Here is a 17,458-nt window from a genome sequence, read left to right as displayed (position 1 = left end):
AAAGGCACTTAATGATATTTGGAATCATACTATAGTACTGCTTTGAAAAGGTTTATTTCATGATTGTTCTCCTGAAAGGTTGGAAATGTTCCTTAAAAGCATTTTTCTGTGCCTTGTCTGACCTTTAATATGTTTTAATGAGTATTTCAAACCAATATATCTGAGAGGTTTTTTGTTTGGGTTTTTTAAATTTTAGGTCTTCTTGCTTGTTTTATTTCTTGTTTTTTATTATTTTGGGGTGGTCTGAGGTTTATTTTGAAGGATAGCTGATGAATATTTGTGAATGAGTATAGTGCAATTATTTTTATTTATGCAGTTCCACAAAACTCCACTGAGGTGTTAAAAACTGGTTTTTATGCTCCTGTACAATCAGCAGTCAGCTTCAAACTTGATGAGCTGAAAAAAAAAGAACAGAGAGAATGAGTTGTTCCTGGGGGTGTGGATCTATTTTTATAGACTTGAAAATGTGTTGGATAATGACTTTGTGAGTAATAGATCAATTTGTTTACATTTTTTTTCAAAGGTGTAATTTTATATACTCATTCAAGCATTATTGATTTAATGCGTTATAAGCAATTTAGAGTAGGATACTGACGGTATTGTACCACGAAGGAGCTCTGGGCTCACTGCTTTCTACCTCTGAGCTTTTCTGGTTCTTCCAAAAAGAGCTGAATGAGTTTTATAGTGTTGCACCATTTTAATATTTAGTTGTGTTTCTTTTCCCCTACCTACACTTTTTGTTTGTTTTACCTGTCTGTGCAGGCGCTTAATGCACTACTATTCCAGCAACATGCTACTTTGCACAGTTCCCATAGGTGCACTCTGCAGTCACTAGTTATTCATCTATGTCATGGCTTAGTAAAAATAAACTTGTGACTAAAATACAACCCCTCCCTGATCATTAAGGAGGTAGCTTTTAGTTATTTTTATCTATTGGCCAGTCTTTTATTTTCAGTACCTCCTTGAAAAGATTATCTGGCGCTGTCATTTTGGAAGATTCCACATGGCTATGACTTTGGTTCCTTTCTCCCTTTATACGTCTTACCTTTGAGTAAACTCTTCCTGGCTTATCTCCTTTTATTCAAGCTAAAATTAAATCAGACTGGAAAGGCTGCAGGTTTGTTAGCTCAGTTTCTTAACCTTTTGTTTCACATCCTTCCCATTACTTTCTTTTCTTGATCACTGTGACAGCACCATTCAATCACACAAGCCTTGCAGAATGGGCGTAGTTGACTCCGTCCCCTCTGATATGACTCTTGTTGGTTCTGCCCTTCCAGCAGAATCCTAAATTGTGTCAGTATCATAGCAAGGAATTCATAAAATTCTTAATAGAATGGAGGGATCTCCCATAGGTGCTTATGAACAGATAAGAAAATGCTGCAATTTACAATGAGAATGGGGCTTACCATGGGCCCTTCTGCACAGCTGATGAGAGTGAGATGATCCAATAGATTGGAAAAAGTTTTTTATTTGCCTTTGTTTTAGTTTTAGCCCTTCTTGTGTTGCGGAAGGACCTAGTGATTACCGGTGTACTGCATGCCCACCTGGATATGAAGGCCAGTACTGTGAAAGGTAGGATTAATGGAAAAAGAAGAAAAAGAGACAATGAAAGGAGGGCAAGACATGGAGAGCAATGTCCTCCAATACCATGAACATATATTTACTAATGTTTAAATCCATGCCTTTGGATAAGTTATTTCCTCTTTACATTTTGTTAAAACTCAGCCATAATAGGCAATTTTTATTTTTACCCACAGTAAATTGATGATCAGTGTTATTTATATCACAAATATTGTCTTGGTTTTACTTTCTGATTTGTGGATTTTTTTTCCCCTGGACCTGAGAAGTTAAACCAAAAAATACGGAATTTATCTAAAATTAGCTACCATGCTTATAGTGTATGTTGATGTCACTCATACCCTTTGTTCTAGTCACTGTTGTGTCCTCATGGGCACTCACTGTGAAAGATACTTATGGATAAACATGTTAATGACCAAATTAATAACCTCAACAGCAGCTGTTGTCCCATCCACAGCAATGCTGTGGGATTAAGATGATCAAAATCAGCCAGTGTCTACAATGAGATGTCACTTCTAATGGAAAACACAAGTGGCTAGTGGGAAAAAAAAAGGTGCTGTAGACCAAACATTGCTAATGTGGAAACTTTTTTGTCATGATATAATTGAGTTCAGCAGAAATCTGTTAGGGGTATGGAATCACTTCTGCATGCTCCTTACATCCGGACTGTTCCCTATCCTGGTTAAGAGTTGTTATCAGTTCGTTGGACAGTTTTCAATATTTCTCTCTCTAGAAATGGATACTCAGTCATAAAGCACCAAGGGATTTTTTAATAGTTCATGAGTAAATTTTCCTGTACATTTTATTTAGAGTTTTGCCAACTATTGATTGTAGTACACTATGCACCTCAGTTGGCCAAACCTGCTTTTGTATTTGCAATGTCTAGATGTTCTTCTGGCTACACCGGAAACCCACAAGTTCCAGGAGGCTCCTGCCAGGAATGTGAGTGTGATCGATATGGTTCCCTGCCTGTCCCCTGTGACCCTGTCACCGGACAGTGCACTTGCAAGCCTGGATTCACAGGGTGGAAGTGTGCTGGCTGTGAACATCGGCATGCACGTGATGGCATGAGATGCATTTGTACGTATACTAACGTAATTTTGGAGAGTATTTGATTGTCGTATTTCAGAAATTCAATCCTGCTTGTGCATCAGTCAGTTGTGTGGGTTTCTTTGAAAATAGTTGCCAGGTTTCTTACTACTTTGGCATTCTGGTCCATTTTTTTCACAAGCTTGAGATATTAGGAAAGTTCTTAATACTTTTTAATATGCTTGCTGAAAATTGACAGCAAAGATTTGAAGGATTTCTTTTTGTGCGCTTTTGAAGTCTGGAGTTTTAGTAAAGCTTGTTACTGCAGTTGTGACAATATTTGCCTTTAGTGAATTTTCCTAGTGTTGGCCTAAATGTTTAACTAGTGATTGCAATGCTCTATGCCATGAGTCACACAGAAAGTTTTTACCACCATTTGCTTGGTCATCTTAGTTCAAAACACACCCACTAGAATTTAAAAGACATAAGGAACAACAGTACAATAAATACAGAAACAAAGAACTTCCTTTGTTTAAAACAGAAAATTAATAGCTTAAAACACCAAGTTAGATTTTACAGTACTGATATCTTGCCCCTACCTTCACTTTTAATATGTACCAAGTGTCTTTTATTATTGTTTGGAGTTTTTTTCCCATGAAATTGCATAGTGTTTGATTTGAACACACAATCTCATTTCCTGTGATATTGTATGCTTATGTCATCAAAAAATCAGGTAGCAAAACCTTTCTAGAACACTTAGTAAATCCTCACTGAAATAAGGCATTTTCCACTCCTCCATTTCACCTGACTGAGTGGGAACTAATTTTATTTTATTTCCCCTCAAGGCCATCATCGTTCGTTTTAAAGTAGAGCAGATAGGGATCCAGTAAGTCCACAATATATAATATTTCTTAACCTGTGCATCTTTGAATGTATTGGCAAGGCACAATGAACTACTTCTAATGTTTATGTGTGATTTTTATCTGTTATAGGACTTTAATTGGATTTTTTTTTCTTCTTTTTTTTTTTTCCTGTGTGAGGGATATGTAACATCAAGGCAAGCAGATACCAAAAAAGGCTTGCTTTTTTTTTTTCCCCACAGAATGCATTCACTCTTTACCTCAATACCTAGAGGTGAACTGCACTCTAATAATAAAATAGGCTAGTACAGGTCCGACAAATTGCAAACATTTTAAAAGCAAATTGGAAAAATAAAGAAACCAAATAAGTACTAAAAATGGCTGAAGGTATCACATCAGTCAAGAATGAAATGTCGGCCTTCTTTAGGTGATTGAAGAGGAAGACATTAGGCATGTAGGGTCAGGGACTACACAGTGCAGGACATTGTTTCTCTCAACTTAATGGTTGTGATCAGCTCTCAGAGAGTGATCAGGATTTAGCAGAATTAAGCTTCTTAATGTGACTGTTGAGTTCACAGAATATAGAAATAAATATTTCTGTTTCTGTATTATTAATAATATGGCACTGGTTAACTGATGAAAAGCTTAGTGTACTTAAGGGAAATGAAGCTCTATTGTCCTGTAGTGTGATATAGTTTAGGACTTAATTCTGAACTATTGTGTATCTTAAGCTCTATTTAAAACTACAGCAAAATGAATGCAAATAGAGTAAGTAGCTACTTTGCTGAAATAACTAAGCTTTGGGTTCCATTTTGTGGCCTACATGTCAAGGAGAATTGTAATCATGAGTTAAGTTTGTAAGTATTACAGCTACAAAATTTTAAAATAAGGACTGTGTTTTCCAGAGTGGCATCTAAATGAAAATGACTTAATTTTTCAACATCCTGAATACATTATTCCTTGTACTAGCCAGTGTCTTCAGTCTCGCTTAATATGTTTTATGTTGGTTATTCACTATATCAATGTTCTGAAAAGTCTTTTGGATATCCAGATTGACAGAGTTTAGTTGTACAAAACCGTTTAAGTGCAAGTTTTCATTTGTAATGGTTTTCCAATTCATTAATCAGACTATTTCATTGTGTGGATAATAAGGTTAAAAATCCTCACTATGAATGGGAAAAGTCAACCAAATTTTTAAACTTTTTGCTTTGAAAGATGTGGTTAACTACAATCTCTGATTTAACTATGACATAATAATGTACCAGTATTGAAATGTATCTACACTACCCGTAGTAGCATTTTTGCTTTAACTAGATAATCGTTTTTCATCGTAAATACAATCCTTTGCATGTGCATATGGACATTGCATGTCATTGCTAGAAGTGAGCAATCAAATGAAAAAAATTTTTTTCCTGTAGTCATAAAAATAGGAACCGCCTGTAGAATCAGACAGGAGTTGCTTTACATCTCCCCTGTCACAGGAACTAATCTGTTACTTTTGACACCACAGCAGTAACATCTGTGTCATAAATTGCAAAAACTACATTTAAATATTTTAATAGACACTTTATGCCTATTTACTCTCACTATATGTTTTTCCCTTTGTTTAAAGGTTCCTTAACACACATATTTCTCCAAACCCACCTTTGCTAATACAGGGCAATATCCCTGTTATGGTAGAAAACCAGCCTGATCAATAAACCTTTGTAGCCTGTGGTGGACGCAGGTCTGTGGCAGACAGAGGAAGTGTGGCACAGACTTGATGGGAATTTGCTCATGGCTAACACCATGTATTATGCCAGAGGCTTCAGAACAGAGCTGTTTTCTTCTGGTAGTGATTCACTGCGGCAGCCCCTAATGTGCTTTAGTAGTCACTGTGCTGTCAAAGAAGCATTAGAAACACCTTTTGGGGAAACCCTGAAGCTTTCCTTCCTTAGTCCCAGAACATTTATCTGTTCCAATCTGAGTGTAACACAGCTGAGAATTTGGTCCTGTGTACAATGCATTTTTACTTTTATGTATCAACCACTTCCAAAATACTCAGTAAATTTTCTTCTGAATAGCTTCAGTTGTAATGAAGCCTTAATAGTGATAATAATAGTAAGTACTCTTAATGTACAGAAAATTAGTGCCAAATGCAGAATTCTGTTTGCATTCAATATTTCAAATGAGCTGTGTGCACTTTTGTTCAATTGCAGTATTCCATTCTCTGTCAGAAGTGTGAAGAACCCCTAGTTAGGTAGTAAGATGGTCTAGCTTAAAGAAAATACGTGCAAATACAATCACCTATGTTTGAAAAAAAGTAGCTGTAAGTAATAGAAAACATAGTGTGATTAAGTTGTTATAGTTAATATTTAGGAAAGTGAAAATTGATCTTGAATATTTAGCAAAGGAAAACCATATGAATAATAAATTTTTGGCAAATTCTAGAAAAGGTCAACATACAGTATGACATGAAAGCTAAATAATGCAGATTTAAATGAAATTAGAGGGGTATTTTAGGCACAACGTTGTAATGTATTATTGTTTAAACACAGCATTTATATTTTAACATATCCTATGTGAAAATTTGCAGTAAAAAGGAAAACATCTAGAGGAGCATGCATGTTCGTTAAAGTGCTCTCTTTCTGATATAGTTGAAAATCTGTTTACTGGGTTATTACTGGTTTTTTCCTAACATGTCAGTTTTCAGTTGGTTAGTGCGTGCCACTTTTCACTGCTGTGTTATCACAGTTATATTTTAGAAAGCTACAGGTAAAATGGAAAGAGAACGTATTTTTAAAAGCCACTGTACAAAGGGGAAGAATTTGTTTGCTGCTAAATAACAAGATAATTACAGGTAAATGACACAGGCAGAATTTACTTTCCGTTATAGTGTTAAAACAAAACAACATTGTATTCTCTAGGATTCCATTAGGGAATGATAAATGATATCCAAAAAGTAGATTTCTTTTTTTTTTTTTTAAATAAGAAATACAGGAGTCTGAATGGTCTGCTACATATCATGAAAATTCTTTTTTTTTTTTTTTTTTAATTAGTATGGTTAATAGCTGGATTATTTCCTCAGCTAAAGTGACCATCTAGATTGTCATGTACAGATAGCCATAATACTCTAAAGATAAAGACTTCCTTGTAATTTTTGGTCTCAAGTAATCCACTTCTTAGGCTCACTCTCCCTTCTCTTTTGAAAGAGTCAGTAGCCAATAAGAAAATTAATGATGATTGCAAACTGATTTTAATAACACTGCTAACATCCTTGTACTGTCAAATATGATAGAAGCTCTCCCAAATCTGCTCTAATGCTTACAGATTTTTATTTTTATTTGTAATTATAAATGAACTGTCCTCTAAATGATTTATGCCCACTTATGCATCACTCATTTTTACTGTGATAAATGTATGTCGATGTTTATTGTGCTGAAAGTTGTCAACTGGCAAATGGTGACTGGCCTATGATCACTGCAGTACTGAAGATGTATATTTTGTGTTTTCTTAGTTAAATCTCACCATTCCAATCGAGAACATGGCTGAGTTGTGTGAGGAGCAGGAGCAGCCATTCCTCAGTTCATCTGCACCCAGCATGCTCAGGCAGGCTGAGATCATTAGTATTTGCTTGGTTCGTGTTTTACACATACATACCAGAAATACGTAAACAAGCCAAATCACGTATTGATCCCTCCTCATCCTTCCCTAAGAGCTTTAACCTTAGCAAGCTGTAGTGGAAAGAAGGAGCTACAAGGTGTTTTGAATCCAACCTGTAGCAACTGTGTATTTTCTTAGATTACTAATTCGCTAGTGTAGTTTTTCTTATACCTTGTGGCATTCCACTTCAGCTGTAGAGTTTGTAGTACATAAAATGAAGAACCTTAGGTTGCAATGTTGTTGGAACAGCAACTGTGCTTGCTACTACGCAGTGTTTCGGGGGAAAAAAAATCCTAATGAGGATTCAAATCTTTCAAGGCTTTATTGTTAAATATATGGCAAGTCAGAACTTACCTTCTGAACATTTTCAGGGCATCGGTTATAGCGCCAACGGGGACTTCAAAACAAATTGGCTTCAATATTTTGATGTCTGTTGCAACACAAATGGCAAAATGTTTCCTCAGATGTGTGCTCCTGTCACAAGTGTTCCTCAGGGCCAAGCAAAAACCTAGACGTAAAGCAGCTGATGTGGTTCTGCTGTATGAGATTAGCAGAAAACAGGAAGCAATCATGACATAAAGAAATCAAACAGGTATTTCTTTGTTAGGAATTTTTCTTTAACTCAATTCTGTGAAAAAAATGGACCTTCAGTCATGCTGCAGTCAACAAACTTATGTCTTTAGGAATTTAAATATTCAATATTGGTAGAAGGAGAAAATTATATAATCAGATTCTTTTAATACTAGGTCTTGGACACTTAGATATTGTACTCTAAGTAGGCTGATACTTGCAATGAGAGGGAGTTTTTCCCACCTACCACTCAGGTCTGCACCCAGGAGAACAAGGGAGCTCCTGGCCACTGATCCTGGCAGAATTCAGGTTTTCTCTCTAAAACGGGGAGCAACTCCATGACCTCAGCCCTTCCAAATTCAGAACTAAGCAGAGAAGCTCTCTCTGTCAGAGGCAGATCTTGAAGAATCTGTGAAAAGAAGCATCTCCTAGCTCCTACACACTCCTTAATTCAGCAAAAACTGGGAGCTTCTTATTGCAAGGCTTCACAGAGTGAGCTGAAAAGAAAGATACTGTGTGTATCACCAGATCTGTGAAGCCTTGGGCTAGCTGCTGCTGTGTTCCAAGTTTAACAGAAGTTCTGAGCCATTACAGCACAGCCATAAGATTTAAACTTACCTCTGTTCTGGACAACTGCTTCTCTGTCTGCATGAGCTCAAGAAGGGATGGCCACCTCTACTTGTCCTAGAAGGTGACAAGCTGTCAGTCATTCTCCCTTTTTGTGACACACGAGCTCCCGTTGGATTCAGACCCACACTCCAGTACTGGTCTTTTGCCCAACTCAAGCACCATGTAAACCCAACAGGTACTGGTATATTTCAGAACCAGCAAATGAGACTTTCCAAATAACAAAAATCAAATATAAACCTGAGTCAGTACTTTAGACCCTGACCCGGATCTCAGTTTTCTCATATTTTGGAGATATATTGATCATACAAAGCTCCTGAAACCAGCAGCAGTGGCAAGGAAGCTAAAGCTTTCAGCTCTTGACTGGGGTTCTGTTTTGGGGGCCAGAGAAGGGCTTGTTTATTATTTGGTGTGAGACCAGTGCGAAAGTGGGAAAAATGGGGTAACAGCCAACAGATTAATGAGTCTAACAATAGCTCTAATTCACTGTGAAGCAACAGGAAACTAATACTGAAGAGTCACTGACTATCACAGATATCACCTCATAACAGAGATTGCATGGGTACCCTTAGACAAAAAATTACTTACTCATAACACAGTCTTCTGAATCTGAACAGCAATGAATGTATTAAAGCAAAATTATGTTAGATAATCACTTAATTGGAGAAACACATTTTGGCTCAGATGTGCAATTCCTTTATTGTATATTATCTTCCCTTCGTAAGATGGAATAAGTGGTTGGATGTCCATAAACTTATAGTGTTCTTTTATTGCTTGAGCAATTATTTAAAAAAAAAAATCTTTGGCATGCATACTTGGAGATGCTTCTCACAAGAGGTAAGTCAAAATCCTTACAGGACTTATTGTGCATGGAAAAGTGTGGTGAAAATGGAAAAAGCAGTAATTTGCATTAATTGCTTGCTGGATTCTTGTAGTATTGACTGCATGATTTGCCTCTTACATGCTTGCACTGCTGTAATGATCTGAATTTACTGCTGCATTTGTTAATATTAAACACAAATTTATCCTGACAGTTTTATAGATAGACACAGAAGTATTTAGTCTTGCAAAATATAATCACGCTCTTGAAATATTTCCTGTAGCTACAGTACATTTCAGACTGAGTATTAGGAGTAGCTTAGTCTTCTCCCATCTACTTTACTGTGGTCCTCACTTGATGTGGTTCCTCTTTTCAACCTGATTATCATGCAGGAGGTGTTAATTTATACTGAATGCTCACTTATCAGTTGTTTATTCATGGAGAATACTTCATATTTTCATAAGCTATTCATTTTTTTTCTTATTGGTGTGAATTGAGTTTGTCTTTAACACATAGCAAACTTTTAGGATTTTATTACCAGCCACTGCCAATTTTGAGGATGAAGACATTTAGCTTGTTTCATAAGTGAAATAATGTAAATAATGCATTTAAAAAAAAAAAAAAAGAAGAAAAAATAAAAACAAAAAACTCTTTTCAGATCTGAGAAAATTTAATTGCATCCTACAAAATGACTATCAGTTCTACTTACCTTCTTGGCCAGCCACAGAACAAAGATTTATTATGTAAAACATTCAGTTGGCTGTAAAACTTGCTTTTCCTTTAATTCTCTCAGATGACAAGAGCTGGGTTGGTAATAAGCTTTTTCTTTCTTTTTTTTTTTTTTAATTTCATGTATAAACATAAATCAGAATGTATTATGCCCACAGTTAACAACTGCAGAGAAGTTCCAGTACAATTCAACTTACGTAACAAAATACTGTGAAATAGGAAGAAGTCTACAAATTGAAGCAAAAGGAAGTCTTAAAATAACAGTATCTAGTTTTCTGCACCCACTTCTTACTGCACTAATCCAGTATCTATCTTGTCTCCTTTTCAATCATCACATGAGTTTCATGGTATATTAAGCTAGTATTCAATATTATTCTTTTCTCTGTACTTGACACAATTCCCCACTACATTGAACAACCAACCTACAGAATAAGAGCAATGTTTAGATAACTGTGAAAACTTTAAAGAACAGGACAGATTTAATCTACATGAAGAATAGATTTCAGGGAAAAAAAAAAAAAACATGTAATTCTCTGTTGAAAATTACTTCTTTTTTTTCTACAAAAACATACATGTTGTTTAGTGGATTTCTTGGCCCTTGAGCTGCCTAAAAGTCTTGCTGTAATGGATAATTACATACCTGTAAAACTTCAGGTACAACCCTCCATGTTTCTTAACATCATCAGTGAATCCATCATTTCACAGTTTGTTCAATGTCCTGAGGCCTGGTTTAGATTTGCCCAGCCTGTGTATCATCTTTATGAAGGGGTACAGAAAGGCATTCCCACAACTGTGTTCTAAAGGAGGAAGAATTTTCCTGTCTGCAGCATAAATGATACAAGACCTTAAGGTTATGAGAATTTCTCGTGATAGTGAATAGAAAGCAACGAGGGTGGGAAATGCAAACTCCTTTCAGCATATGTAGCATGTGGCAGTATTTTTCATACTAAAGAGTATTTGCAAGAAAGGAAACCTGCATGAGCCAGTTAGTGAAAGGAGGTAGGGAAAAGCATTTGTTGAAAGAAAACCATCAGTATTTTTACCTGGACTTTTTCTACTGTCTGCATTACAAGTTTAGCATGCTGGGCCATGCTGTTATATGATTATAAAGTATGTAAATTGTAAGATTTCTTTATTATTTTTTTTCTTACATTCAAATCCACAACCATACTCTTCAAGTGCTCTTTATATTTTACAGATTAGATTACTTTAGATTACCTGTCCAATTCTCTCAGAGTCCATCCAAATTGCCTGTCTGATTTAAGATTTTATATGGACCATGTTAATTATTTCCTCTTTTTGTTAGGTAAGCCTACCAGTTTTGCTCTTCATGTTTTATATTAAATTGTCCCATTATGAAGTCCTAAGAAATAAAGTGGTTCCTGCTCCCTAGCTGTTGTTTCCATTTTTTCTCACATTATGCTTCTCAGGTAAATTATCTGAACTGAGTGTTACCTCTCGCAGAATTGTATGCATACCATAAAATTTCTAACTCGAAGATATGTCTTAAACATTTAGGAGGAGTGAATAAGCTTTGCTGTTCTTCCCCCTAGCCTGTGATGATGAATGCACAGGACTCCTTCTCAGTGACCTGGATCGGCTGAATCAGATGATCCTGAGTGTTAACCTTAGTGGTCCACTGCCTGCTCCATATAAAATGTTACATGGTTTTGAGAATGTGACACAGGAATTAAAGGTATGTTCACAGTATTCACATAGATAAATAACAGGGGTTTGGTACAATTGTACTTGAATCTGTTCAAACATACAGCCATGCGTAGGTTTAGGGTAGAAGAAAAATTCAAGATTTAGTTGCTTCAAACTTGCTTTCATTAATGAATAGTTATTAGAGTTATTTATTTTGACTCATTTTAATAAATAAATCTTGCAGCAGTGAGTTATGTACATATATGCAAGGAATTACACTGCAGGCATAGAAAAAGTGATGTTGCATACAAATAAAATGGTGTTTGCGCTGATGGTCTGTAAAGCAGTTGCGTATGTTATATACTGTATGTTCCCTACCATACTTATATGTTCTCCACTAAACTGTGTAATTCTGTCAAGATTCCTGAGGAAAGTGTGTTGGATGGATGTGACACAGGAATCAATGACACAAGGGAGTTGCATAGTGTAATGAAAAGGAAATTTTTATGCTTCTTCTCTACAATATTTGGAAGCACTAAGATCCATTAAATACAGGTTATCACTCTCCCTCCTCTCTTCCCCAACAGCATTTACTTTCACCTCAGCAAGCACCAGAGAGACTTCTTCAGCTAGCACAAGAAAATCTGGATACCCTGGTGACAGAAATGGATGAACTACTGACAAGAGTAAGTCTATGATCACGTTGAGGTCTATGGGTTTGGTTAAGGCTGCATAATGACAAAAATCTTCTGAATATGAATTAAACATGAATGAATAGATGAATTATAAGATGCTTCTCAGTCTCAGTGGTTGAAATAGCATTAAATGCTCTAACATCCTCTTTTTTGTGGGTCAATAAATTGAGATATATTTTTTGCAGAACTGTATAATAATGTAAGAAACTCATACAGAGAACCCAAGAATGAGCTTATTTGGAAAAGCTGACACTAAAGAAAAGAGAGTATTTAATACAGTATTTATGGGCTTTCCCATTACTTCAGCTACAGGTTATAAACCTGTGTGGCAACAAAACCATGAGATTGCCACGCAGTTTCTCACATGTCTGGAGTTTTTCTTTGACCATCTGAGGCTTTCAGAAACTGAACTGTCTGGTTTCTGGAGTCTAGTTGGAGGCCTATATCTAGTGGAGTCCCTCAAGGGTCAGTACTGGCACCAGTATTATTCAATATGTTCATGAATGACTTGGATGAGGGAATAGAGTGCACTATCAGCAAATTTGCTGATGACACGAAGCTGGGAGGAGTGGCTGACACGCCAGAAGGCTGTGCTGCCATCCAGCGAGACCTGGACAGGGTGGAGAGTTGGGCAAGGAAAAATTTAATGAAATATAACAAGGGCAAGTGTAGAGTCTTGCATCTGGGCAAAAACAACTCCAGGATCCAGTATAAGCTGGGAAACAACCTGTTGGAGAGCAGTGTAGGGGAAAGGGACCTTGGGGTGCTGTGGGCATCAGGATGACCATGAGCCAGCACTGTGCCCTTGTGGCCAGGAAGGCCAATGGCATCCTGGAGTGCATTAGAAGGGGGGTGGTTAGTAGGTCAAGAGAGGTTCTCCTTCCCCTCTACTCTGCCCTGGTGAGACCGCATCTGGAATATTGTGTCCAGTTCTGGGCCCCTCAGTCCAAGAAGGACAGGGAACTGCTGGAGAGGGTCCAGTGTAGGGCAACAAAGGTGATTAAGGGAGTGGAGCATCTCCCTTATGAGGAAAGGCTGAGGGAGCTGGGTCTCTTCAGCTTGGAGGAGACTGAGGGGTGACCTCATTAATGTTTGTAAATATGTAAAGGGTGAGTGTCACAAGGATGGAGCCAGGCTCTTCTTGGTGACAACCAATGGTAGGACAAGGGGCAATGGGTACAAACTGGAACACAGGAGGTTCCACTTAAATTTGAGAAGAAACTTCTTCTCAGTGAGGGTAACAGAACACTGGAATAGGCTGCCCAGGGGGGTTGTGGAGTTTCCTTCTCTGGAGACATTCAAAACCTGCCTGAACACCTTCCTGTGTAACCTCATCTAGGTGTTCCTGCTCTGGCAGGGGGATTGGACTAGATGATCTTTTGAGGTCCCTTCCAATACCTAACATTCTGTGATTCTGCATGGTTCTGTTCCCTTCCTTTTCTTCTGAACATTAGTACTGTCTCTTGTAAGGTTATCTGGTTTCTGCATCAGCAACATCATCTCATCATATTCCCTTTCAAATCGCTCTGAGTCTGACTGTCTCAAGATAGTTCTCAGCCTGTTTCTCTTTTTAGATTGCGTGTTTCAATACAAGTTTTGCTGTTTAGAGGTTTCGTTTTCCATTTTGGGTTATCTGTTGTGTCGCTTGTGTCTCCAAGGGCTAGAGAGAAAATAGTACCCTAGCCTGATTCACTTATTAAAAAAAAATAATTTCTAGCAAGGCAATGGAAGTCCTGGTTTAACAAATAACAAGTTCTCATTAAAGTCAATGAACGAAGTAATTGAAATGGGGAAAATATTTAAAGGGAGAATTCAAATATATGCACAAGGTGTGTGTTTATTTAAATATATGTGTTCTATATTTCATTTATGAGGGTAGCAAGAGACTTCTGGATTTCAATCGATGTGCTATTTACTCTTTTTATTAGGAAAGTTTTATTTCAAATATAGACCTTATTTTGGTCAGTAAGAGACATTGTTTAAGAAAATAATATAAATTGTGCCACCTAGTGGAGAAAAAAATAGATAAATGAACTAACCACAATAAAAATACAGATGTCCAATATATATATTAGTATGAAGGACTAGTAAGAGTCATGTTCATGGGTTATGCACCCGTGCACTGAAATAGTCAAATAAGAAAGACATGGTTTACGGTACATATACACCTGAGAGAATTTACCTAAACTTCGTGTAGTTTTAGCATCCTGTCTTAAAACTGTTCATGGCTTATGGAACTAAAATTCTCAGAAAAAGTGGTTTGTTTGTGTGGATGATGTTCAATTTTGGAAAAATCTTTGAAATCATGGGTAGTGGGTAAGAATGCATCTGTAGTGTGCTTGCACACTACTAGGTGGATTTTTAACTCATGACAGCCCTACAAGCAGGGAAGATTGTATTTCTTGTGTTAAGATTTCTCAGTCTTAGGCTAAGATACTTTTTTTTTTTTTTCCTTGGTATAGTTGCTTTTTTTTTCTTTGGTATCCTTTTCCAATTGCCTCCTCAACTTCCAAAAAATTAATCTTTCATTGGTGTGTCCTAAAGTAACGTTTCAAATTCTGACACTTTGTAGAGTAGTCTTGAAAGGAAAAATGTTGAAGGTGAGATCTTGGGGGATTCAGTGTGCTGTCCAGATTCTCACTGCTTCCCTTTCTGCAGTTTTCCATTGCTGCAATGAGTAAGTAGCCTTATGATTTCCAGTTATCCTTACAGAGAATTATTAACTGAATTGCAGGTGGGCTTTTTAATTTGAGGACTGGCAGCTGGTGGCAAGTCCTACCCTACTCTTTCTATGCTTGTAAATACGAGTAATGTCCACAAAAGAAGAGTGAGTCCTGATGTAGTGTGTTCAGGTCTCATTTCCAAATGAAGTTATAGCTGATATCCACATAATGGCTAACACTTGGGACAACACATGGTACAACCATAAGTAGCAAGGTTTTCCCCATGTCTGATTTGCAGACTCACTAAATTTTCAAAGTAAAACCAGTATTAATGAAGAAGAAACTTGATGAGGATTGGTGAGGAGTCTTATTTCCATGGGGAAAAGAAAAAACCTATCAATTTCAACATAAAATGTAGAAGGCTATGTAGTATGTATGTAGTCACTACAAAACCTTTGAAGTTTTTGCTTCCTTGTTGTTACTTTTCAACCAATGATCACTTACATCAGTGCAGCATTCCTTTTTCTTTTTTTCCATCATGCTCTTCTTCATTTGCTCTGCTGTACAGAAGATCCTCATGTGTTTCTCACATCAATTACATTCTTACATGTTTGTGTGCACATTCCCACCAGAGGCAGACCTTAGACTCTTCACTTCCTTTCAGTTCTCTACTTTTAGTCAAAAAACGCTCTTCCCTTCTAATTAGGTTCCTTCAAAGCCTTCGAGAAAGACAGGGATCAGAATCACTTATCTTGATCAAAATGCTTCTTTTGACTTTGTAAACTTTTTCATTTCTCCCTCTCTGAATTTCTCAGTCTCAAAAAGTTCTGGAAGTAGTAGCAGGGACCACTTCATTTGTAATAGCTGGAAGCATTTGGAGGAAGACCCAAGAACTTCCATCTGTACGGTGAGGTCTGTGTTTACTCCTTCTTCTGTGGTCTGCAGCTCACTAGCTGGAGAAATTCCTGCAGGGCTCCCCTCCAAATGCCATCGAAAGGAGATTCTTAATGCTTAAGACCTTAAGCTAAACACACAAAACCAAAACACAAATGTGTATTTAATTGCTGATACTTGCTAATAGTCTGCGTTGCTAAGTGACTACTAGTCTTCACATGACGACAAGGCCTTCCATGGAACCTTCATCACTAAGTACAAGCTATGAACATCACCAAAGCAGGTTCACTGATCTCAGATACTTTCTTTACTAGATTTCCATGGGAGGGATCTCCTTTATGCCAAAAAGTGTTATTTGCATCCAGACTTCTTGAAGATTCATTCCAAACCCTTGCTCTGGGTCCAGCCTGCCTGACCCTTATTGCTCCCTGGGAAAGAGTTTGTTGTGCCTGTTTAAGCTGTTAGAAGATGCTGAAGACTGACCTTATAGAAATGGTGAACTGTAGTGAACTGAATGTATAGAAATTAAGTAAGACTTCATTAATGAATGGAAACATTTAATTAGACATGCAATGGCTAGATACAGTGTGAAGGATGGTTCTCATTTAATTTGGTTTATGAAGTTAAAACTAGACCAGATAATGAAGCTGAAGGTTATTTTTCAGCAAAAAAAATTATGGCAAAATACAGAAAGCCTTCAGTGGATTTAAGTACTAAAAAGAACTGTCACCGAGAGGAAATGAAAACTGTTCGATGACAGATTAATGTGCACAAAAGTGTAGTACATGCCATTCAGTCATAAACTGAGATTAAAGTGTCCAACTGGAATTAACATGAATGTGGAAAAAGTAATCAAAACTAAGAAAAGTATATGTAAGTTATAAAGCACAATATGTAGTAAAGGACTTAGAAATATTATAGAATATAATAAAAGTAAATGTGAAAATTCAAAGCAAATAAAACCCAAAGAATAAAAGGCTGATTGTGGAGGATTTAACAATAAATAATAAGGTAGCTTTCAATTACATGAAGAATGAAATGACATCAGAAATGCCGAGCTGGGTTAGAGCAGTGATCCATCAAGACTATTCGGTATTTTTGCCTTTTTCATATCCCGATTGCCTCTTACGGCTCATTGAGGCAATATTTTAGTTCTGTATCCAAGCAGGTAAAGGGGTTTCATATAACTTAGAGGAAATAACCAATAACATAATTAAAGCTGTATAAATGTGAAAAGCTGATTCTTGCACTGATATAGGGATGAAATAGAACCAATTCCAGCCACTATGGCTTCTAAATTCTTCCTGTATAATTCTATTTACCTGAACCATTTTCATATACATTACTTTCAGACAAACTACTCTGAAGTAGGCCAAAACTGTAGGTCGTATAATAATGCCAGGGATTTTATTTCAGAAAGCCAGCTGTCCTGATGTATCTTGATGACTTCCATCTAGAAGCTAATCACACAAAAATAAATGTGTTAAAGTGATACTATTTGACTTTGACTATTACTGAAATGTGTGGGGTTTTTCTGTAACTGAGAAAACAGTTTGTATAACTCAAGTCAGAGAAAACCTAAGCTCATTTTGAGTTATTTACATTATAGCCACTTCCCAGAGACTGGAAAGATCATAATGTCCTGCTTTGAGCCATTTCTTGGGAATGCAATCCCCGAAGAAAAAAAAATGGCTAGTTTTGGTT

The 17,458-nt window shown here is 36.8% G+C and overlaps 1 protein-coding gene across 5 annotated transcripts in view; it reads left to right on the top strand.

Moving 5' to 3' along the window:
- LAMA2 (laminin subunit alpha 2) overlaps positions 1-17,458 on the top strand; it is a 362,981-nt gene that overhangs the window by 257,631 nt on the left and 87,892 nt on the right. For 4 of the 5 annotated variants that reach the window (XM_065833299.2, XM_065833305.2, XM_065833301.2 and 1 more), the window contains 4 exons: positions 1,486-1,572; positions 2,465-2,658; positions 11,409-11,551; positions 12,090-12,188. In XM_065833299.2, the coding sequence (XP_065689371.2) occupies positions 1,486-1,572; positions 2,465-2,658; positions 11,409-11,551; positions 12,090-12,188 (523 nt within the window). The remainder of the gene's footprint in view (positions 1-1,485; positions 1,573-2,464; positions 2,659-11,408; positions 11,552-12,089; positions 12,189-17,458) is intronic. The other variant, XM_065833304.2, reaches the window with a different exon arrangement.

The sequence above is a fragment of the Patagioenas fasciata genome, chromosome 3 (assembly GCF_037038585.1).
Source record: "Patagioenas fasciata isolate bPatFas1 chromosome 3, bPatFas1.hap1, whole genome shotgun sequence".
NCBI lineage: Eukaryota > Metazoa > Chordata > Aves > Columbiformes > Columbidae > Patagioenas > Patagioenas fasciata.
The sequence above is the reverse complement of the archived record's forward strand: the minus strand, read 5'-3'. Positions and strand labels throughout refer to the sequence as shown.